This window comes from Salarias fasciatus, chromosome 8 (assembly GCF_902148845.1).
Source record: "Salarias fasciatus chromosome 8, fSalaFa1.1, whole genome shotgun sequence".
Classification (NCBI taxonomy): domain Eukaryota; kingdom Metazoa; phylum Chordata; class Actinopteri; order Blenniiformes; family Blenniidae; genus Salarias; species Salarias fasciatus.
In genome coordinates this window covers 2,731,598-2,753,985 of record NC_043752.1, presented here as the reverse complement: position 1 = coordinate 2,753,985, position 22,388 = coordinate 2,731,598, and the positions used below count along the sequence as shown (strand labels likewise).

Here is a 22,388-nt window from a genome sequence, read left to right as displayed (position 1 = left end):
CCACAAATAGAGCATCATCCAAACATCTTGTGCCTTCCTGTTGAAGGAAATTAAACCCAATCCTGCTGTGAAATTGTCCTTTAATGTTAAATTTCTTAAAGCTATGATCCCATCGATCACAGGGAACAAAGTGATTTGGTGTAACATGAATTTCTTCTGGCTCCTTCACCAGTTTAGACCAAACTCATCGAGCCGTTAGGATGGATTTCCTCTGCCTGAACAGTGATTTAAAGCAGTTTTCACAGCATCTTCAAGGTTTTTTTTTTTGCTTGTTTCAGTGACTTGTGTTTGTGTAAACCTGTGTTTTCATGCGACACATGCTGGTTCTCACTCCGCTCCAAGCGGCCGTTTCTGGCTGAGCGCCTGATGGTGGAGTTTCACAGTGTCTGTTAAAGTGACAGTGAACTGTGTCGCCGTCTCCTCTGCTGCAGCGTTGCTCATTTAATTATTTAGTTTTTTTGCTCGGATGCATGTTTTTGAATCGTGGGAGGTACGTAAAGCAAACCCCACCGTGCACAGAGAGAACATGCAAACTCCTGACGTTCTCGTTGTAACAACCGCTCCTGCTTTTCCCGTTTGAATTAAGACGAAATCTAGCAGATCCCCGCTGAAACCCCCAAGTCTGTGAATCATCTGTGGACCACAAGTTAGATTTAAAAGTGTTTCTGGTTTTTATTTCCCGGGAAGAGCCGGCCCAGCGCTGCCGGCACCAGCGTGGTGGGGATGAGGAGAGCCACGGCGTTCTTCCCGAACGAAAGCAGGTAAAAAGTCAGGTGGTTCTCTGAGGAGAAGGTCCAGGAGTCCAGCAGCTGCAGCAGCAGCAGCGAGACGCCGACGCACCCCGTCCTGAAGGCGGCGCCGCCGCGGCTCCCGGCGCCGCGCCGCGGCGAGTGCAGGCCCAGGCCCAGCCCGAACAGGCTGCCCATGTTCCTCAGCAGGCTGGCGAAGGGCGTGGAGTCCAGGTGCACCCACTCCGCCCTCACGCACCAGCGCTGGGCCTTCTCCATGGTCCACAGCAGGTCCACGCCCACGGCGCGCAGCAGCAGGTAGAAGCCCACCGCGAAGCCGGTCAGGAAGAGCGTCACCAGCACGTACCTCGCCAGGCTGGCGCCGTAGATCCACTTGACCCTGGAGACCAGCTCGGCGACCAGCACGCCTGCTCGCCGAAACAGAAAACACAGGCGGGCTGTTTACTGGGCTCCGTTCACACCCTGAAAACGCCGCTCCGCCGCCTCACGGCTGACGTCCTGCTACCTGTGACGGCTCCAGCGATGACCTGGTGAGGGAAGTGAGCGGCCATGAAGACCCTGGACATGCAGACCAGCAGCTCCACCAGGCCCATGAGACCCCACAGGCCCACCTGCACGGCCCTGACGGAGCGAAACGTGTGAGGGTTAAAGGTCGTCCGGGGGCCGATCAGTCTGAAGCACACACACACACACACACACACACACACACACACACTCACAGGAACACGGCGGCCGGGTACTTCCTCTCCGCTGCCATGGAGAGCAGCGCCGTCACCATCACGTACCAGACGCCCGCCGCCGCCATGGCGTGACCGGAGGGGCTTCCTGCAGCACACACACTCAGCGTTACAGCGCTTTAATGACACACACCTCAATGGACTGTCAGCGACTGTAAAGGGACGAGATGCTGGAGTTTATGACAATCAGCTAACATTCATTCATGAGAAAAGGCATTAGAGAGAAGAAAGGGTTAACTATTAACCGGCTGAACGCTTCACTGCTGAGGATTTATTAGTAAGATGATGAAGAAATTCTAGTATTTTACATTTTCACTGGAAACTTTACATTACCTAATCAAACTGATTTATATCAGTTCCACATTCACACATATTTCTCTATTTTTGAATAAATGATGAACTTTCCAAACAGAATAGTTCCACTTCTGTTCTAAACTCTGTTGGTTAAAGGGAATGTTTGTCTTAAAGAACAGTAAGTAAAGCATTTCCTATTGGTGCAACTAGTATTACGCATAAACACAAATTCTATCATCATGCACGGCAGTGTCTTCATTTCCATCAAGGCTTTTCTTCCACCTCAGATACTATTCATGATTAATATCAGTTTTATTTGTCCAAATATAGACGAATATTAATAGTAAACAGAGGTGCATATATGCAAAAAAAGCCATAACTCCCATCCATCCGTCCATCCATCCATCCGTCCATCCATGGTGTCTAAATGCCTGTTTCCTCCTGACCCATCATGTGATCTCTCCATGTCCGGTAAATACCTGGTCCAGTCTCACATGTGATGGGGAACTGCTGCAGCGAAGGAGCCGGTCCGGCTCCATAAAACTGGGTCTCGTGGACCCACCAGTAGGGCCTCTGTCCGAACAGCACCCTGCGGTGGAGGGAAACACAGATCAAACACAGCCGGGGGAGCGTGTGTGTGTGTGTGTTTTCGGCCCGTCGCGCTGCGGCTTCACCATTTGAGGACCAGGTTGAGCCAGTCTCCGATCACGGCCACCCAGATGAGCCGCAGCCCCGTGTCCCTGCGCAGGTGGAACCAGACCGGGAACCACCAGAAGAAGGTGGTGTGCAGGTCGGCCACGGTGGACGCCAGGCTGAACAGGCCCTGGTAGCCGCTGTAGCCGGTCTGCAGGCGGACGGCCAGCCCCACGCCCCAGCTGTGCAGGAGATCCATGCTGTCCCGGCCGGACCCGTCTCAGCTCCGACTCGCCTTCTGTTGGGTTTCTGTTCCCTCCTTCTGGTCGCCGCTGCCGCTGCTGCAGAGCTCCTCCGGGCTCTCCGTCTCGTCTGCCTCTGTGTGATTCCCATCTGGACTTTACTCCAGGCTCGCATTTTGTTTGCCTTTGGGAAAGTGCAGATGGGTTCCTTAACCTTTACACCCCTGTGGCCCCCGCCACACGGCTGCAGACTGGAGTCAAACCTGCTTTCACTCAGAAACATCCCGATTCACGCATGAAACCTTTTTGCTGTTTTTTTATTAATTTTTTGGGGAATCAATTTGGTTGAAATAGTTCCTTTTTGTCACTTGATAACCTTCTGAACAGAAACCTGAGAGGCGTCGGTGTCATAATGAGCTGCTTTTGACACCCAGACACACTTAATCTGCTGTTTCCTCTTTTATCAGCGGCTATCTCCTCGGCCTAAACCTAATGACTTGATCATTGATCTCCTTATGTAACCTGAAGATGGATTACCCCATCATCGGGACTGGCTGTTTTCACCAGTTCATCAGAAAAACAATTACATAAGTGGCACGCCGCCGGCGAGTGGAGAGAAGAGCCCGAGAAATGAAGGAATGTGTGGAGAAAAGACGAGAGCGGAGCTGCAGGTCGATGTTTCAGAGCAGCGAGCAAAACAAACATCCCTGTGCGAACGGTCTCACAGAGGTCACGGCCGGTCCGCCGCGCCGCTCTCGTGCCTCCTGCTGTGATTCAGCGAGAAAGACACCATCACTGTAAGTGTGTGTAGAGGTGTGTGTGTGTCCTTCCCGACTTGTTTGCGTGAAAAGCGTCCCAAACTCCCCTGACTCACGGTGTTTCATTACACATGTGTGTCAGGTCCAAAGATCAGCGCTGAGCACGCGTCGGGGTTGTGGGTCCCTCACGTATAAAACAACCGGCCGCGTCTCTGGAGGCAACAGTGTCGACTCCGTCAAGCGGCACGTCGCCTCGGCTCCTCTCAGCGACACCATGTTCGACGCCATCATGGACCCCGTGCAGGGCTTCGGAGTGAGCAGCACCCGCTACCTGCAGACCCACTACAGCGACGCCCGGGGCCTGTTCCTGTGGGTGTCCTGGGCCGCCGACCTCAGGAACACCTTCTTCATCTTCTTCCCTCTGTGGTTCCACCTGCGGCCGGCCGTCGGCGTCAAGCTCATCTGGGTGGCGGTGATCGGGGACTGGCTCAACCTGGTCTTCAAGTGGTGAGTGGGGCCCCCGTCCAGGCAGGCGGGAGTCCGTCCCCCCCCCCGAGCTAACCGGGTCTCCGTCTCCGTCTGCAGGATCCTGTTCGGGGAGCGGCCGTACTGGTGGGTCCACGAGACGCCGTACTACGCCGGCGGCGTCCGGCCTCACATCGAGCAGTATCCCATGACCTGTGAGACGGGGCCAGGTGAGACAGCAGCACACAAATCCCTCACCTGCCTCAGCCTCAGGAGAGCCTCCAGGGGAGAAACTCCCGCTAAATACTCACTAAATCCAGATCAGGAGTTATTTACTGAAGAGACAAGAATGACTGGAGTTAGGGTCAGTTTGATGGACACACTGTCAGGTTCATTCATTCAGATCTGACAGACCTCAATAATCAATCAGTATCAATAATCAATCCTGGAATTCTTTATTTTGATAGTTTGGAACACCTAACCTACCTAACCCTAAACCTAAACCCTAACCCTAACCCTAAACCCTAATCCTAATCCGAAAGGCTCTATTCAATATAGTTTCTGGTCTCTGGAGCTTAACGGCTGCTATTTATTCAGCAAATTATCAATAAACAGAAATGATAAAAGGAAAAAAGAAAGATTAAAATTTTATTGGAAAAGTGACACACTGACTTGCATTTCCAACTGAAGCTTGAATGATACTGTGAGGTTATCCAAGTTATCTACGTTTATGAGTTTGATTACCTGAAATGAAAGTTAATTGATCCCAATAAAATCTGACTCAAGGTGGGATCAGAAGACAGGATCCGTCTAAGAAAAAATATGAATTTGGCTCATTTTTTGAGGATTAGATTAAGGTTAGAGGATTTTTGTTTTTTTAATAACATGAACTGAGATTAAATGAAACAACTTGTTCCTGTGGTCATCCTCGTCCTTCTTTAGTCCCAAAATATCAATGATTATATTTAAGTAAGTGTTTGGCATTTTACAAAGCAGTGAGAGTTGACAATAAATTAAATAAATGATTAGCGCTACCTGTTCACTTGCTCTAGTTTTCTTAATGTAATCTGGAAGATTTAAAACAGACGTGGTCAACATAAGGCCCGTGGGCCACATGTGGCCCGTCAGGTCTGCGTGGGTGGCCCTCAGAGTGTCAATGAGGAATAACTCACTCTTCTTTTTGGCTCCATTTCACCTAGAACGGTCTCATTTTTCCACCTTATCGGCCTTCATGACTTTATTGATTATAGATTTGAGATTTCCTCTCAAACCGAACGGGGCTGTTTTTCTGAGCGATGCTCGGTCCGATGTGACGTGAATCCTCCCTCTGCGTCCCAGGAAGCCCCTCCGGCCACGCCATGGGAGCAGCGGGGGTTTACTACACCCTGGTCACCTCCATCCTCGCCCTGCTCACCACCAAGAAGAAGTTTGGGAGCAAGAAGAACGCCGGCCGAGACTGGTGAGTGCGGACATTCCTGAAAGTCTGTTTTCCCCCGCGCTGTTTACCGTGGCCTTATCTCCTGGGACACGCTATCAGCTCCGAGCCGCTGTCGATCATTGACGTCTGAGAACTGCTGGTCGGGACCAGTTGCTCATTCCAGGGTTGTTTTGATGAGATAAGAGGGCAGAAAGTGTGTTAATCGACCTCCGGCTGACCTGCTCTCCGGCGTCCGGCAGGTACCTGAAGGCGGTCCTGTGGACGCTGTTCGGCGCCGTGCAGGTCTGCGTCTGCCTCTCCAGGGTCTTCATCGCCGCTCACTTCCCGCATCAGGTCGTCGCCGGCGTCATCACAGGTCAGTTCGGGCAGTGGAGCGGCGCGCCGTCACAGCGTTCTGGGTTAGGTGCAGGTTGTGGGTTCAGGTTCAGTGTTCAGGTTCGTGTTTTCCACTCCGTCCAGCAGAGGACGCGTCCTCACCGACTCTGTGTGACCCGCAGGTATGATGGTGGCCGAAGCCTTCAACAGGACGCAGTGGATCTACGGCGCCAGCATGAGGAGGTACCTGCTGGTGACGCTCTTCCTGACCGGCTTCGCGGTGGGCTTCTACCTGCTGCTGCGCGCCGTGGGCGTGGACCTGCTGTGGACCATGGAGAAGGCCCAGCGCTGGTGCGTGAGGGCGGAGTGGGTGCACCTGGACACCACGCCCTTCGCCAGCCTGCTGAGGAACATGGGCACGCTGTTCGGGCTGGGCCTGGGCCTGCACTCGCCGCTCCACGCCGAGGCCAAGAAGGGCGGCGGCGGCGCGGCGTCCCGGGCGGCCTGCGCGCTCAGCTCGCTCGTCCTGCTGCACCTCTTCGACTCCTTCAAGCCGCCCACGCACACCGCCGCCCTCTTCTACCTGCTGTCCTTCTGCAAGAGCGCCACCGTGCCGCTGGTCACCGTCAGCATCATCCCGTACTGCGTCAACCGGGCGCTGAGTCAGCAGGCCAGGAAGGCCGCGTGACTCCGCCCCCCCCAATAAGACTCAGAAGAACAAACTCTCCTCCGCAGATTCCTACGTCCACATGACGAACCTCAGCTCAGGAAAAGTCCGGCGGGACTGTGAACCTTGAACTCTGTGTGGCAAAACGCAACAAGCAACAAGCAACAAGCAACAAGCAACAAGCAACAAGCAACAAGCACCGCCCACGATGCAAACAGGCACTTCCAGAGAACTACTATAAATCCCTCCAAACAGCATAATGACCCCGCTGCCAGAACCTTCACACACACCTTTGATGTGCCGTTTCAACTGTAACATTATTGTATTTTTAAATGTTTCAGAAAGTATTTTTGAAAATGTTTTTTAAATAAAGAAATGTAAATGAACTGACTCACATCCTGACTACTTGCAAGGGTTTCTTTTTTTAATATAAATTCAGTATTTTTTATTTTTTTAAGCATTTAATGTATGAATATGAAGGTTTTATTGACATTTTGATGAGAATTGATACAAATCACCTGCTTGAAATTTCAATGCTCAGTAAAGAAATTTTGGAGATGGCGTCCCCCAGGGCTCAGTGTTGGGATCTAAACTGTTCTGACTGTACATCAACCACATCTGTACAGAGTGGGAAATTGTGAAATTTCTATTATTGATACAAGTATTTTAGGAACGGTTGAGGATTTATGACATCTTTTTGAATTAATCACATCAGAGTTGAAGAAAATCAAATCATGGTTTGATTAAAAAGGTCATACAAAGTTTACAGATATAGATTGTAAAGCAAAAATCATGATTTTGGAAAATATAAACTAAATAATCAGGCTAAAGTAAAGATCGAGGGCGTGGTTATAGAAAACGTAAAAAAGTGTTGATTGGTAATAAAAATTTCCTGGAAACCTCAAATAAAACAAGTTCAAAACAAAATATCCAGAAGCATCTCAGTCCAGGGACAAAGGTAAAAAAAAAACTATGAGAAATCTTTCTTAGAACTCACTGATTTTACCTTATCTCATTTACTGTGTGGAAGTACGGGGAAATATTTATTTAAGATCTCTAAACAGAATCATTATTCAGCAAAAGAAGAGCAGTAAGAATTGAACACAACTTTTCAGAACATAGAAATCCACTTTTCTCACAATCAAAAATGTTAAAATACACGGAAGTTGTGGTGTAATTTTAGCCATTTCATCTATTTCACCCTTAAAGCTAGGTTCTACCTCAAAAAAAAAAAAAAAAACTTTAGCATTTTATTTTGCCATTAAAGCAGTGTTTTCTTTAAACCTTTTGAGTTTCTTCTATTTCTGATTATTGTAGAATCAATTTTTCATACTTTACTTGTTAGTGTTGTTTTTTTGATTTTGAGATTTTAGAACGTAGACGTCTTATGCGACGTGTAAATTTAGATTTTCATCAACTGCTTCTCCTAGACATGTGGTTTCTGTTACCTTTCAGCGTTCACCCCATCACACAGTATCTCTGTTCGTGTTATTTTTCTGCTGTTCTCGAATAACATTATTGCTCAGATTTAATGAAAGTTTATTTATATTAAACCATGTTTTAAGTCGATTGATTTCTGAGTCAACCAGTTGAACCACTTCATTCAGATCATGACCTGAACTAAATATATTTTTGTCATCTGCAAACAAAACAGGCTTTAAAACATCTGAAACATTAAAGATATCATTAAAAGTTTAGGGCCCAGCACTGACCCCTGGGGGACTCCATTAACAATGTTCCTTAGTTCTTATTCTTCCGTTATTCTTACTTTTTTTTTTTTTTTTTTTTGAAAGGTGTGATCTCAGCTGCTGAAGTCTGATCTGAGCTTCTCTCTCGGTTTCTTCTCCAGAAACATTTTGTTCTAAAGCTCAAACCTTCAGCCTGTTTGTGTGTCCTGCTCTCAGCCGAACATTCAATATTTGTCTGTGTTCAGGAACTTTACAGGTGAACGTGTGTGTGTGTGTGTGTGTGTGTGTGTGTGTGTGCGTGTGTGTGCGCGTCACGGCGGCGTTCACACAACGAAACCACCCAGAAACGAGGATTTGCAGTTTACACAGATCGAAGCGGTTAAAAACAAAGCAGACAAACTCCGGCCGCTTCAGTTTAAACACAATTTATTCTTCTGCTTAAATAATTACTTGGATCATCCAGTGTAGGCTATGTTGGTTCGTCATACATGTCGGTACCAGAGATTGAACAAACAGACGCTGCGGGTGGATCGGTATGAAAAGAAAAGAGATTTACACGAGAACGGAAACAGAAAATCCCCTTTGAAAAGTGAGCGAGCGACAGATTCCAGCTGTTTGTACAAAGAGTTCGGGCTGAAAGTCATTTTCTCTGTCTTCACCTAAAATAACAAAACAAACACGTCCCCTTTTTGTTAAAACCACAGTCGACCTAAAAGCTTGAACTTGTAGTATTGGATGTTACACACACACACACTCACACACACACACTCGTCTGCAGTTATATTCGGGGACAGTTTTAGTGGAGTGTGTGTTTTCTGCTTGTTAAAAAGAAAAAAAAAAACAGTAATAAATGACAGGATTGATGGTTCTGTGATGAGTGCAGACAGAAGAACTGGAAGTGTTGAGCAGTGCTTCCAATCAGAAGGAAAATAAAATTAAAATTAAAATTAAAAGAACCATAAAGTGACGACGACACATGCAGCAAAGAATCCCAGACGACCGAGTTAAAAGGAAAGGCTTCAAATCAAGCTGTTCGTTTGCCTTTTGTGTTTTTTTTTTTGTGGTATCAGGAAGAGCATGTCAGGTCTCACACGCGCACACGCACACACGCACACACCCACACCCTGCTCTCAATACAAAGTCTGCAAAGCTTCATCAACGCAAATCAGTGCATAAACAATCTGTGAAGCTACTGATTCTTTTTGTACAGTGTCATTTATATACAAGGAGAAAAGAAAATCCGCCGTTGGACTGGGTGTGTATAAAAGAAGCAGGTGCTGCGGCGGACCGTGTAAGGCGAGTGTCTGAGAGTCCGTCTCACAGTCCGCTTTATTTCGTTCTCATTTTCATTTTCTCGTCTGGCTTCGTGCCGCTTCAGGAGAAAGTTCCCGCTCACGTCCATGCGCGTCCTGCCGCCGCCGCCGCCGCCGCCGTCCGGCCGGCTCGTGAGTTTTAGTGACATGCTCATGCGAAATCAAAGGAAAGGAAATCGCTCTCGCAGAAAAAAAAAAAAAAAAAAAAAAGAATAAAGAAAAAAAAAAACATGCGTTTTTCTGTTTTTTTCGTCGAAGTGGAAGCTGGAGACACGCTGAGGGTCGACCGGATCGATTCTCATCGGGGCTCCGGGTCGCGGTTCCTCCCCCGAGGTCGAGTGTGGGGTGGCAGGTGGAGGGCGCCCACCTGGAGGTCAGAGGTCGCACCTTCACCACAGAACACTCAGAGTTGTAAGTCTTCTATTCTAATGGATTATTTTGAACTAAAAAGTGGGACGAATCACGCTGGGTCACATGACAAACAGCCTATAGATGAGGAACACTGCCTTTAAACAGGAAACTGACTTTAAAGAGATTATTTTTACTCTATAAAAAAATTATTCTATCTGCGTATTTCTATCTCTTCAGTTGGGAACTGGTGAATTCCAAGAACACTTGAATTTCATTGAACTAAATATCATCTATGAGTAATGTTCTATTAATGAACCATTTCCCCCTGAGAGCAATAACGTATTTTCTACTTCTTAAATTTGTTTTACGACGTAAAAACTGATCAGAAAATCATCTTTTATAACTTTAAATAAAGCTTTTATAACTGGAGACGTCCCACAGGAGGTCAGGAGAGTTTCAGCAGTGATGAATCAACATGTTGAGTCTGATTTGGACCGTTAAAGCAGAAGGTGTTACCAGGTGTCGGTGGGAGCGCTCCCGTTACGACTGACTCTTCTTCCCTTGTTTCTTGTCTCCGGGCTTGAAGGAGGGCAGAGAAACACAGGACAGAGGAGAGTTAGCAGGCGGACTGATGAACTGCAGCTCGGCTCGGTTCAGCGGCGACATGCTGGAAGGAAGGACGACGCGTCGGAGGAGAGAGAAGGTTCAGTGAGCTGAAACACCAGGAAACTAAAAACCAGACTTTTCTACGTTAGTGGAGGAAGTGATGTTAGTGACACAGCAGACAGAGAGAGAGAGGCGGCTCCGGGACTGGAGGAACGGTGGCGAACGGAGCCACTGAAAACACACAATCTGATCTGACAGCAGCGAAAACAGCCGCTTCACCCGAAGACTGAAGGAAAGCGTCAAACGAACCGAGGCCGACGGACGATTCATCTGCATTTCAAGACCGTTTCAAAACCACAGCTGCAATTTCAACAATTTACTTAAATTCATCAGTTGGATTCAAATTCACTGTTGAAATGGCTTCTTCTGGTCGGACGGATTTCTCACCAGTGTCTCCGGAATCAAAGCATCACAAAGACACAATTTACTTTTTTGACTTTTTTTGGATTTCCTTTCAAAATAAAGCGTCGTGTAGAAAAACTTAAGACACTTTCTTTGTCAAATTAGTCTTCAAAATGAAAAACAGCCATAATTCTTTCGCATCAGCCGTTCGCTCGCCTATTTGTTGGTTCGTTCACACGCTTGTCTGTTTGCTTGTACGTTTGCTCATTCGTCCGATCGTTCGTTTGCTCGTTGGTTCCTTATTCTGATTGGATCCGGAGTTTCTCGAGTCGGAGCTTCATGCAGGAGCGACGGAGCAGCGATCGGTCAGCAGTAACCTCAGTCTTCCCTCTCTCCTCCTTGTGGCGGGAGCGCTTTGACTTCTTCTTGCTTTTCCCCGCCGAGGATGGAGCGGCTGCACCACCACCTCCTCCCCCTCCTCCCCCAGCAGCACCAGCAGCTCCACCACCAGCAGCACCATCAGCCTCGTCTGCTATTACCTCCCCTTCACTTTCCCGCCTCTCCTCAGTGTTGTAAACCCGGCGCACCACCTTTCTGATCACCTGTAGGGGGCAGAAGCAGGTCAGGAGGAGGTGGGGGGAGGTGGGGGGAGCATGTGAAAGAGTGTGGCTGCATCCTGTGTGTGTGAGAGAGAGAGAGAGAGAGACAGGTGATGGAGGAGGAAGAGGAGGACGGTTACTTTTCTGGTGACCAGATTCCCGTCTTCGTCTGTGAACTGCTCCTCCGTCACAGACTCCCCCGGAATGTTTCTGGCCTCCTCCCCCTGGAGGTCAGTGTGGAGATGGAGGGGCGGGAGACAGAAGGGGGAGGTGAGTTCATAATGACGGGCGAGATTAAAATCCAGCCAGCGGAGCAGCGTTCACACAGCGGGCGGCTGGAACAGGAAGTCTGAAGCTGCAGCTACAGTTAGAAAGCAGCGAAAAACACCGGCCTGCAGCGGGGGGAACATTTTACACTCAGCTCCCGAAACAACGTCTCATTTTTTACATCAGAAGATGAAAAAACTGTTATTAAGATGCTGCATGGTCATGCAAGTAAAGAAAAGGACAAACTGTTTAATAAACTTCATTAAAAAACCTGGCGAGCAGGAAGAAATTCAACACTTCATTCAAAAACAATTATTTATGAATTTATTAGATTGAAATTTGTAATAAATAGTAGTGATTTGTTAAAAAAGAGATAGAATAAAAAAAAAAAAAACAGCCCCTCTCTGTACAATAATAAACCCTCAGATGTTGAAGTCCTGAAGAAATCCAGTAACTTTGAGTAGAAAATAAATTTACAGCAAAACCAAATCAAACCAAATCAAACCGCAGGTCTGCAGGCTCAAACCAGCAAGCTGTGAGTGACACGCACGCATGCACGCACGCACGCACGCACGCACGCGCGCACACACACACACACACACACACACACACACACACACACACACTCCTGCCGAGAGCCGCTCCTCTCGTTTACTGCAGGTTAATTATGTGACTAAATTGTTAGAAATATTTAATTTCAGTGTCACTGCAATCTGAAGCCTCTGAGTTCAATACACTCCTCTGTTATCCTCAGGAAGAACTGAAACCTGATTAATTAAATGGTCCATCGATAACCTGTATAAAAACACTCGGGAAACATTAAAAGAAGAATGCACTTTTTTCAATTTAGGAGGAAAATATCAAGTTTCAATTCTTTCTGAGGAATAATGTTAAATGAAACTACTAAGAAATGGTAAAAATTAACAAAAAAAGGTTAAATCTATTAAAAAAAAGTTACACTCCTGCACTGTATATGTTATAAAGAGGTGCTGATAATATTCTCACAAGGTTAAAAACAATTGTTACAATTTTCTCACTAAAGTTTTATATTCAAAAAGTAAAAATCAGAAAAAATGTCAACAGTTTTTGCCATAAAGTGGTTAAAAAATCTGAAAAATAGACGAACTCCAGTCAAAAAAATAAATTATTATTTGTGAGTAAAATGTGAAACTTAGACCACAACATTTTACAAAGATTGACAACGACGTTGGGATGTTAACACTAAATTACTTTTGTAAAAGGTTAACATTTTTTTCATTTAAAATGAAATAAAGTAAAACACATCGAAGAAAAATGAGTACAAACAAAAAATGAATGAAATGTTGAAAATTAGCACAAAATTACATCAAAGTTTACATTTTAACACACATTTTGAAAGTTGAGGATTTTTTTTCCTGAGTTACATTTTATGAAGTAACTTCCTGATGACTCCATGTTGAACGAGGTTTATTCAAATTTGAGAAAAGTAATTTTGTATTGAAGAAATTCCACCACTTCTTCACTCCAGCTCTGCAGCTCGGGACACACACAGCAGGTCAGGCCAATCCCACTCCGCTGAGCTTCACACACACTCACACACACTCACACACACCTTGAGAATGACCCGTCTGCGGTACACCGTGGTGACGGTGGCCTCCTCATCGGAGCCGGACTGTCCTGCTCCCTGAAGAGACGCAGCCGGACCCGTTTCATCATTTCAACATTTCAAATCTAAACTCGCCGGCAGGTTTGTAACTCAGAGCTCTGATCAAAAGAGCGCCAGGTGTGTGTCGGAGGAGGAGGAGGAGGAGGAGGAGCAGGAGTCTCACTCACCTGGGCTTTGTGCTGGGACCGGTCTCCGCCGTCCTGCTGGGCTCTGCTTGGTCCGGCCGTGCCGCCGCCGCCGCCGTCCTGAGGGCCTTTACTCCTCGCCGCTTCGCCGTTCAGCCTGTCGGTCCGGAGGGGGGGCTGCTCCAGAGAATCGGCCAGACTGTCGGGGCTGGAGGAGGAAAACAGTCCGATGTAGAAACACACTCAGCCGTTCAGGAACCGTCCTCAACCCTCAGGACGAGAACCGGTCCGTCTCAGGAGAGCAGCATTAGGAGGACGTTTCCCGTTCTGCTCACCTCCTTTAAGACACTAGCTCCAGAAAAACTGGCTTTAGAGCATGTTGGTGTTGAGAAAGAGGGCAACGATTTGAAAAACATTAAAAGACAAAAGAATGTGGGAAATGGTGGATGTGTTTAACTTAACAAATAAACAAACTTGACCTTGACACCTCGTTTACACGACAACGTTTCATTATCAGTTTTGCATCGTGTTTCAGAAAAGTTTCACGTTTTGGTGAGCATTTTTGAAAAGTTCCACCCCAGAATAGGTTTTCAGAGTGTTGCGATTTCAGTGGGTGCGTTTACATGCAGTCAATAACCCTTTCTTAACCAGAATATTCGCAATAACCCGGTTGCGCATAGCCGTGTAAACACGTGCAAAAACCTGAATATGCTCATATTCCGGGTATTAAAAACCTGAATATTACCCCTGGGTTACTCCTTTTCTAACCTGAATTTCTGGTCATATAAACGCGCATCGGAATATCCCGGTCGAAAGGTACATCAAATACTGTTCTGTGCATGTTCTACCTGCAAGGAATCTCGGTCATTTGAGTCCAGGAACTACTTGTGACACAGTTTAACTGCTACTAAGTAAATAAAATGTGCCAAAATGATTGTTCAGTTCTTCTCTTTTACTGAAAAAAACGGTGCATCGCATCATTAAACATTTTACCACGTCTTGCCGGCTTACTCTTTTTCTAACAACATGCAGAGAGAGCCTGCAGCGCCCTTCTTCCTCTGTGGTGTCTGTGAACATGCAAACAGCACACCTAGTGGCATAAAGTGCAAATGCAGTCATGGCGTCGTCTGTGCTCCGCGGTTTGAATGGGGAGATCCCTGATCATGTAAACAGGAGTAACTCTGTCTGTTTAAGCATGCAAACGGGTTATTCCAAATGATTCAGAAACCGGAATATTGACCTTAACCCGAATATTGACTGCATGTTAACGTAGTCAGTGGCTCTGATTTCTGTTTTCTCCCGTTTCCATGGAGACGAGACGAAATCAGAGCCTTTTCCTAAAAGGTTCCAGGGGCTTTGGGCACCGTTATCGTGTAAACAGAAACTTTTGCGTTTTCACTGAAAACACTGTGCTGTAAACGAAGCCCCCCCTCCTCTCACTCCACTAGGTAGAGTCCTACCTGCCCTCCTCGGGACTGGCTCCGGGCGCCGCGGCCTCTCCGCTGGCGGCCGCCGTCTCGCTCCAGCCTGGAACTGAACACAGGTCTCGTTCTGCTTGGCGCACTTGCTGGAGGATGGCGTTCACCCTCTCCTCCGTCATCTCCTCGTCCTCCTCCGCGCCCCCCTCCAGCTGGATGTCGTCCAGCAGACTCTGCAGCCTCTCCGGGGTCATCTCCTCGTCCTCCTCCCTCCCGTCCGAGGCCGCCTCGTCTTTCAGGTTTCCTACCTGCCTCTTCAGAGCGAGCCCCCGCCCCTCCGCCGGCTCCGCCTCAGCGCCCCCTCCTGACCGCTCCGCCGCCCTGCGGTCGTTATCCGGAGCCGGCTCGGTCGGGGCGGCGTCCTCGGGCCGGACGACGGGCGGCCGGGCGGCGTTGGAGCCGCTCCGAGGGGCCACGGTGGGGGGGTCGCTGCTGGACGTACTGGTGGTCTGAGTGAGGGAGAGGTCGCTAGGCCTGGCGGGCGCCGCCTTGCTAGGGGACTCTACGCTAGCGTCGCCCTCGCTAAAGAAGTCGTCCGAGCGCAGAGGGGTGGGGGGCACGTAGCTGAGGTCTGAGGGGGTCTGCAGCTCCAGGTCTATATTGTGGTACCCTGGGTGGACGGCAGGAGGACAGGATTAGAGGGCAAGAGGAGTGAAGAGGGAGGGGAGAAGATACGAGGGGAGGAAGGTGGAGGGGAGGAGAGGCAGAGTGGAGGAGGGGGTGAGATGAGAAACACCTGAAACATTTATGGGAAGCATTCGTTCAGAAGTCACAGGAACATTTTGACCTTCCAGACAGAGACGGTTTGGATTATCGCCAGACGAGCGACCAGATGATCTGCTTCCCTCACGGGAACATTCAAATTCCACGTCATTACTGAACGTTCCTGAAAGGAGCTTGATTTGCATGGAGCGATTCAGGAATCAACAGGTGGAGAAAATACTGGAGGATTCTCAATAAAACTTTAGAAAAGCACCTCAGGTTTCGGTGAAAACTAAACGGAGCGAAACGAAAAGAACCGACGGAGGAACTGGATTCCCAACCAGGAGGCCCAAAGATTCATGGGACGTCGCGAAGGCCTCTTGAGTTTTGGGTAATTCAGCATTTAACTCTTTTACGCCGCAAACCTAGAAAGTATCAGTGACATGAAAACTGTTTTATTTATTTCCAAATCTAGATCTGTGGCTGCGTGGAACGAGAACATCTGCAGGACACACACAGCTCAGCTCGCTAAGTAAGCAGCGGTGGGAAAAATGGCGGCGCCTCGGGCCAAAGACATGAATCCATCAAAAAGGCAAAAAGAAACTGGAGGTAGGCAGGCATGGGCTAAAAACCAACGGCAACATAAATCCTACAGAACCATGAATTAATACTTCCGACAAGTATTCTCGATTCATGTGTGACTTCTGAACCAGCTGCACAGAACCAGAACGGACAGATGGACACAGAGAAACAAAAGCACCAAAGACAGAATCAAGAGAGTCACTCCTGTCAAACTTCACTGCTACAAACATTTCGCGGCACCGGCGGCGTTTGGCGTTTGGCACAGCCGAAAGGTGAGAGGGTCATTTTACCGGGGCGTTAGTGAAAACAGAGAGGAAAGGGTTGGAAACACACTCGACTTCCTGCGAGTCTGAGTCTGAAACGACTCGACTTCCTGCGAGTTTTCTGGGAGACGAGCAAAAGTTTGAGAGGCGCCCGGTTAGTTGGCTTTAAAGGAGGAGAAGAAGAAGAAGGAAGAGCCTAAATGTAAACCTCGGGAACTGAACGGTCCCGCCTGAAGTAACGGGGGATTCCGGGGGGGAGGGGGGACGGAGGGGGGGACGACGGAGGAGGGAGGAATGGGGAAGAGGGATGGGTTGAAGCAGACGGAGGAGGTGGAGAGGAGCTACATGTGGAGAAAGAGGACGGAGAGAGAGGCGGAGGAGAGGATGACGGAGGTGAGGAGAGAGCAGAGGTGAAGGGCGGAGTCACCGCAGGAGGCGGAGAGGGAAAGGTTGGAGAAGAGGGAGACTGGGGTGGAGGAGGTGAAGATGGGCCACGCGTTGACGGAGGAGAAAACTGAGGTGGAAGGTAGGAAGGAGTGGAAGAGGAGGAAGAGAGAGGCGGAGGAGAGGACGACAGAGGCGAGGAGGGGGCGGAGGCAAACGGAGGGGTGGATGGAGGGGGCGGAGAGGGAGGAGGAGTTAAGGAAGAGGAGGAGCGAGGCGGAGGAGGTGGAGAGGGGGACAGAGCCGAGATGGGGGCATAAAGAGGAGAAGGCGAGAACGGAAGAGGGGATGGAAAAAGAGGAGAGGAGGGACCAGAGAGGGTGGCGCAGGAAGACGGAGGCGAAGGATGCTGAGGAGGAGGAGGAGGAGGGCAGAGAACGAGAGGTGAGGGCAGGAGGAGGGCGGAGGGTGGAGGGAAGAAGAAGGAGGAGAAGCTGAGAGGAGTCCGGGGGGAGGACGGAAGAGGAGGGGAGTACGGCAGCGCCTCCAGGTGGGGGAGGACAGGAGCGACGGGGAGGAGGTAGACGGGCGGAGAGGGAGGAGGAGACGGGAAGGGGAAGGCGGAGGAGGAGACGGGGGTGGGGTGACAGGGAGGAGGGGGGGAGGAGGAGGAGGAGACGGGCAGCCTCCCCAGGGGGGAACGCTGAGGCGTTCGGGGACACGGGTCAAGCGTAGGATTTCTAAGAACTTTTTGGATTCATGGCGATTAAAATAGTAAGAAAAAAATAAAAAAAACACACAGAGCAGAGACAGAGTGTTAGACAGGAGAAGACGGACACAGCATGAGACACTGAGACACACTGAGGTGAGGACAGGGTGAAGTGTTGACAGAAGCGGCGCCAAGCGGAGAGACGGCACACCAGAGTCACGGGTCGCTTATCCGGGCCGATAAGCAGCGATTCGGAACAGTTCATTACAGGATGGTCAAAAGGATTTCACATCTTGCATGAGGGCTGGTTCTACTATCGAGGACGTCTGCAGGGCGGACGCCGGGGGGGAACCGGGGGGAGGAGCGGCTCTGGAGAGCTCCTCGTTATCCAGACGAGCGCCGGCGCTTTATAGAACGTGGAACATCAGACGCTCTTTAAGACTGGACTGCATGGAAAGAAAGCAGCTGGTTGCTATAGAGAGCTCATCAGAGCAGCTGCTCAACGATTTAAATGTAGTGAAGTCGACAGCGTGAAGGATTTGAGCTGGTATTTTGACAATAGTTCAATAAGTTATTTCACTCCTGAAGTGGATTCGTCAGTTCGCGATGTTGCTTTGACCAAACTTTGGGTTTCGTGAGTTTATTTAAACACCTGATGAGCTGCTGTTGGACCATCCAGCTCCATCTGCTGCAGAAAACATCCAACTGGGTAAAACTTCACATGATTTTCACCTTGACTTTCTTTCAGAGCCGATAATACTCGGCTGGGATTTGTAGTTCTACAGACTCATTGGTGCTCTAAGTTACCGTAAATCTGCAGACAGACTCCCTCCTGCAGTCTGTATTCCTGCTCGACTTCTGGACGTTTACAGGAACAGACCTCTGGAGCAGTACCGCTGCTGGCCAGGAGGGGGCGGCGTTTAGACTAGGAGTGACTAAAAAGATTCAGAAGCTGTGGAGGAGCCTCACAGACTGATGCTGTTCTCACGACTTCCTGCCTGAACTCTGCTCTCCTCTGGATTCTGCCCGTATGTTGATTTCAGCCTCCGGTTGATCGACTATGGAGGTTTGAACCAGTTTACTTGCTTTAAGGAGTTTAAACTTGTCGTGAACAGCTGCTCCCTTGAGCAATCATCCGGGATCTTTTCCATGCAGGAGGTGAAAGAGCATCCGATCTCGGGCTGCACTGGGTTTTTCTAGTCGACGTGGCTACGACTGGAGCAGGGGGCTGTTAGCGAGACGGCGCCGTCAGGAGGAGGAGGCTGGTTAGTGGTGGGAAGCGAGGATCGACTGTAGAAGCAGGAGGAGGAGGAGGAGGAGGAGGAGCAGCTGGTCTCAAAGCAGAGGAAGCTGCAGGGGAGCGTTAGAGGCTCGGAGGAAAACCCAGGAGATGACAGGAACAGTTCAGCTGACAGCTCTTACACACTTTGAAAGACGGTGTTTCGTTTTCAGCTCATCGGCCGGAGTCGCGGGGGTCGGATCAGAAACAACAACAACAAAAACAATCAGAGACTCCGCCCTGGGACGAGCTGAAAAGGCTCCACCCGTCGGAAGAGTGCTGGGTGGATGGTGGATGAGGTGGGAGGCGCAGCGTTCACACCGAGCCAAAGCCGTGCACGGTTCGCTTCGTCTGACACCGAGAAGCATCGGAGCAAAAAGACCGCCGGCGAGCGGGTCTCTGTGTTCAGATGATCCGATCAGACCAAACTGGACCCGAGGCCCGGTTCACAACTTCCTCTCACTGTTTAGCAACTCTGACGGTTTGAGATGGAATCTGATTACCTCCTGGATTTACTTAATCAACATTAATCCCAGCAGCCAATGCAGTGCATGAAGCACAATGATCGAGAGCAGTAATGTTTGAAACGTCCGAGAGGCATTTTAACACCAAATTTAATCCTCATAGAGCCACAAAACATGTTTAATATGCAAAAATCAGCAAGATAACCTGGTATTTTATTACCACTTTCTCTGTTTTAGTCATTTTTAGCACTTCAGGCCTAATTGAATGGTTTTACTGGAGTTTTTAGGGAAGTTTAGCTGCTTCATAACTGTTTCTACCATCTTCTCTGTTTATCTGTTTTTACCAAACGTTACTGTTATCTACCCGGCAACACTTTCTGGTTATTTTGTCAATTCTCTTCAGACATTAAATACAAAGATTAACCATCTGGTGAAAAACATTTTCCAATGAGTTTAATTTACTTTAACTGTGAGATAAGACACTGTGAAAGACTGTCTGTTCTGCAGCAGAATCAATAATCAGTTTTATTCACTTGTAATTTTAGTGAAATTTACCGAGCCGAGGAGGTACTGCAGGACCGAACTGGAGAAAGAAGTGTGTAAAAGTTGTGAAACGGCCTCGGTGGGTCTGTCACAGTCAGAAAGTCAAAGCCACATTTCATATCAGTCAGGAAGAAAGGCAGAAATACAGAGGGAGAGAGAGAAGGACTGCTGCCAAACTGCTGGAAGCCAACATGCCGTTACTTTAAACTGCTTTCCCTTCTTATCTTTCCATGTATCTCGATGCAAATTTGATGCAAATCTGCAAATGTGCTGCGGCACAGATCTGACAAACACACGGGTGAAGGTGTCGACTGCCCCGTGTGAGAAAACAGGCTCCGCCCACCGAGCGGCGCCTTTCTCCCACGGGGCAGAGCTGGCCGTCAATTCCTCCGTCATGCTTTAGCACTGAGACACAGACTGAAGGCTTCATGCACCCAAAGAGGCACAGATTTCCCTGCACTTCATTAACATGGGCGAACAATTCCATCGTTTTCATTTTCACATTTTTTTTTTTTTTCCATATGAAATCTGTTTTTTATCAATAAAATTCCAAAGCCTGGATTTCAGTGGGAAAACCAAAAACGCCTGACTGTGAGTCGGTTAACTCGGGTTTTGCTCCTGCGCTTTGCTCGGGCCCGATTGGTTCTCTGTTTGCTCACACAGTCAGCTCTAAGATCTATCTGGCCGAGAGAGGAGGTGAAGAGGGGTGAAGGGATAGACTGAGAGACAGACTGAGAGGTCAGAGTTCAGCTAGGGTGGGCTACACTTTACCATCGGACTGATCCGGGAATACTGCGTTATCATCGGCAAAGCAGCGTGTGCCTGAAATGTTACCGTAGTCAAATATGGGCCCTTCCAGCAAAGTCACAATATCCAACCGATTGATCTTAGTCAGCACCGCGGTTAGAGCGTCCGCTGGAGGAGGCGGGGGTGGGGGGGGATTGACACAGAGAGAGAGAGAGAGAGAGAGTTTATTTTCACACAAAAGAAAAGGGTGATTTCATTTTTTTTCTAGAAAGATGAACTTAAAACACTAAATAAAGCTGCAAAATACACTCAAATGTCCAGAAAGTGGCATTTTTCAGCCCTCAAAATACAGTTGAAATACTTAATAATTAAAAATGTTTATTTACTTTGACAATATTTCAAACTCAATTCTAACTATTGAACACAAACACGCAGGGTTTTCTTACTTGTGGCGTTTTTACCCTCCCTGTGCACCCATTTCTTTAGGAGCATGAAGCTCTGTGCTGTCAGGGAGTTGGGGTTCTCCACTCTGATGAAGTTGATCTCTTCCACAGAGAAATCCAGCTCCCTGGCCAGCTCTGCCGAGACACGGACAGACACCGTTAAAGCCTGTGAGGAAAACTCAGAGTGTCCACTTTCATCGCCGCACAGGAAAAGAAGGTTTGGTTCATGAGTGGGAAAAGATCAATTTACCAAAACGTGTGTGTATAATCCTGCTAAAATATCTGATACCACATGTGTTTGGATGAATCCTCATGGCAGAATATGGATATTTAATCAAATATATATAATTTATTAATCAAAACAATATTTGCTACAGAATCTTTCCTCAAATCGTGAAACTGAAACGCTGCTCCTGCAAATGCAATGATCGTCCATCAGATGAGCCTGTTTGCATCAGTCAGGCGCTGCACTGCGAAAGGGTGTGACAGAAGATAGGAAAAAAACATGCACGCACACACACACGCACACACACACGCACACACACACGCGCGCGCGCAGGGGCTGCTAAAATGCTGAGTCATGCAGCAAACAGCGACTGTCGTCAGCCGGAAGACGTCAGAAAATCCTCACATTTCTAACGTCACAGACGGCGGCCGTGTCCGACTGAGCCGAGAGGAAAACAGAAGAAACGCCGCCGAACAGACGAGCAACAGCTGGAAGAGCAGCAGAACGCAGTGTTCGGCAGACCTGCAGCCCCGCAACAGGAACACATTAAATATGCATCAGACCGGCTTCCTTCAGAGGCGCTTTCACAGAAACGCCACGATAAGTAATGACACTTCACACACACGCACACACACTCACACACGCTGCTGCGCTGCAGTGCAGGCGGTCAGGCTCGGGTTAAGCTGCAGGAGGACACACCCTGATCTGAGCACAAGCACAATAAACACATGTAATGACCAAACCATCGCTCAGAAGACGACACTCGGCTTTCTGCTCCTCCACGTCTCCTGAACACGTTCTGCTGCTGTAATGCTGACCGTCCCAACATCAACATGTAGTTTTATTAGATCAGACTGAACAGACTGGACAGTTCCTGTTATAAATGTAATGTTCACACTGACAACTCTTCATCCTGATACAACGTCTCGTCAATAGATCTATATCATAAATAAACATGGTTGTGAAACTCATTTGCCTCATAACGATGAGGGATTGGTGATAAACGCCACTGCGGAACTGCTTGCTCAAGACATTCTTTATTCTGCCTGACCACCAGATGGCAACAAACACTGTAAAACTCCCGGTTATCGTTCTCTGAAGATCCTGAACACTCCACACAGAACATTACAGTTTTTCACAATTGCTAAAACACATTTCTTGAAACCTCCATCCATTTTCTCAAAACCTTAAACACAAATCCAAAAATCCACACTACATTCACAAAAACCTCAGACATTTCTGTCAAAATCGAATTATCGCCTCAAAACCAGTTC

The 22,388-nt window shown here is 48.4% G+C and overlaps 3 protein-coding genes across 5 annotated transcripts in view; 1 reads left to right on the top strand and 2 right to left on the bottom strand.

Annotated features, from left to right (window-relative positions):
• Window positions 1–653: 653 nt before the first annotated feature.
• On the bottom strand, window positions 654–2,672 carry g6pc1a.1 (glucose-6-phosphatase catalytic subunit 1a, tandem duplicate 1). The gene is made up of 5 exons (XM_030098800.1): window positions 2,455–2,672; window positions 2,260–2,369; window positions 1,469–1,574; window positions 1,255–1,370; window positions 654–1,156 (listed from the first exon to the last, which is right to left on the bottom strand). The coding sequence occupies exons 1-5, from the start codon at window positions 2,670–2,672 to the stop codon at window positions 654–656; spliced, it is 1,053 nt and encodes a 350-aa protein (XP_029954660.1).
• Window positions 2,673–3,687: 1,015 nt separating this feature from the next.
• Window positions 3,688–6,319, top strand: g6pc1a.2 (glucose-6-phosphatase catalytic subunit 1a, tandem duplicate 2). Its single transcript, XM_030098799.1, has 5 exons — window positions 3,688–3,920; window positions 3,999–4,108; window positions 5,217–5,337; window positions 5,556–5,671; window positions 5,814–6,319. The coding sequence occupies exons 1-5, from the start codon at window positions 3,688–3,690 to the stop codon at window positions 6,317–6,319; spliced, it is 1,086 nt and encodes a 361-aa protein (XP_029954659.1).
• A 2,076-nt stretch (window positions 6,320–8,395) lies between these two features.
• Window positions 8,396–22,388, bottom strand: part of LOC115393247 (ankyrin-3-like) — a 110,881-nt gene continuing 96,888 nt past the window's right edge. For all 3 annotated transcript variants that reach the window (XM_030098131.1, XM_030098132.1, XM_030098130.1), the window contains 8 exons: window positions 20,892–21,023; window positions 20,470–20,613; window positions 14,755–15,382; window positions 13,337–13,502; window positions 11,398–11,481; window positions 11,036–11,260; window positions 10,167–10,229; window positions 8,396–9,666 (listed from right to left, as the gene is read on the bottom strand). In XM_030098131.1, the coding sequence (XP_029953991.1) occupies window positions 10,191–10,229; window positions 11,036–11,260; window positions 11,398–11,481; window positions 13,337–13,502; window positions 14,755–15,382; window positions 20,470–20,613; window positions 20,892–21,023 (1,418 nt within the window). In that variant the 3' untranslated portion in view covers window positions 8,396–9,666; window positions 10,167–10,190. The remainder of the gene's footprint in view (window positions 9,667–10,166; window positions 10,230–11,035; window positions 11,261–11,397; window positions 11,482–13,336; window positions 13,503–14,754; window positions 15,383–20,469; window positions 20,614–20,891; window positions 21,024–22,388) is intronic.

What these genes read in the sequence shown, in the direction of transcription:
- g6pc1a.2 (XM_030098799.1), top strand. Translation starts at nt 3,688, where the DNA reads ATGTTCGACGCCATCATGGACCCCGTGCAGGGCTTCGGAGTGAGCAGC. An exon ending in AAGAACGCCGGCCGAGACTG is followed by an intron (nt 5,338 to 5,555) that starts GTGAGTGCGGAC and finishes GGCGTCCGGCAG; the next exon opens with GTACCTGAAGGCGGTCCTGT. An exon ending in CGTCGCCGGCGTCATCACAG is followed by an intron (nt 5,672 to 5,813) that starts GTCAGTTCGGGC and finishes TGTGACCCGCAG; the next exon opens with GTATGATGGTGGCCGAAGCC.
- g6pc1a.1 (XM_030098800.1), bottom strand. Translation starts at nt 2,672, where the DNA reads ATGGATCTCCTGCACAGCTGGGGCGTGGGGCTGGCCGTCCGCCTGCAG. An exon ending in CTCAACCTGGTCCTCAAATG is followed by an intron (nt 2,370 to 2,454) that starts GTGAAGCCGCAG and finishes CCTCCACCGCAG; the next exon opens with GGTGCTGTTCGGACAGAGGC. An exon ending in TACCCGGCCGCCGTGTTCCT is followed by an intron (nt 1,371 to 1,468) that starts GTGAGTGTGTGT and finishes TCGCTCCGTCAG; the next exon opens with GGCCGTGCAGGTGGGCCTGT.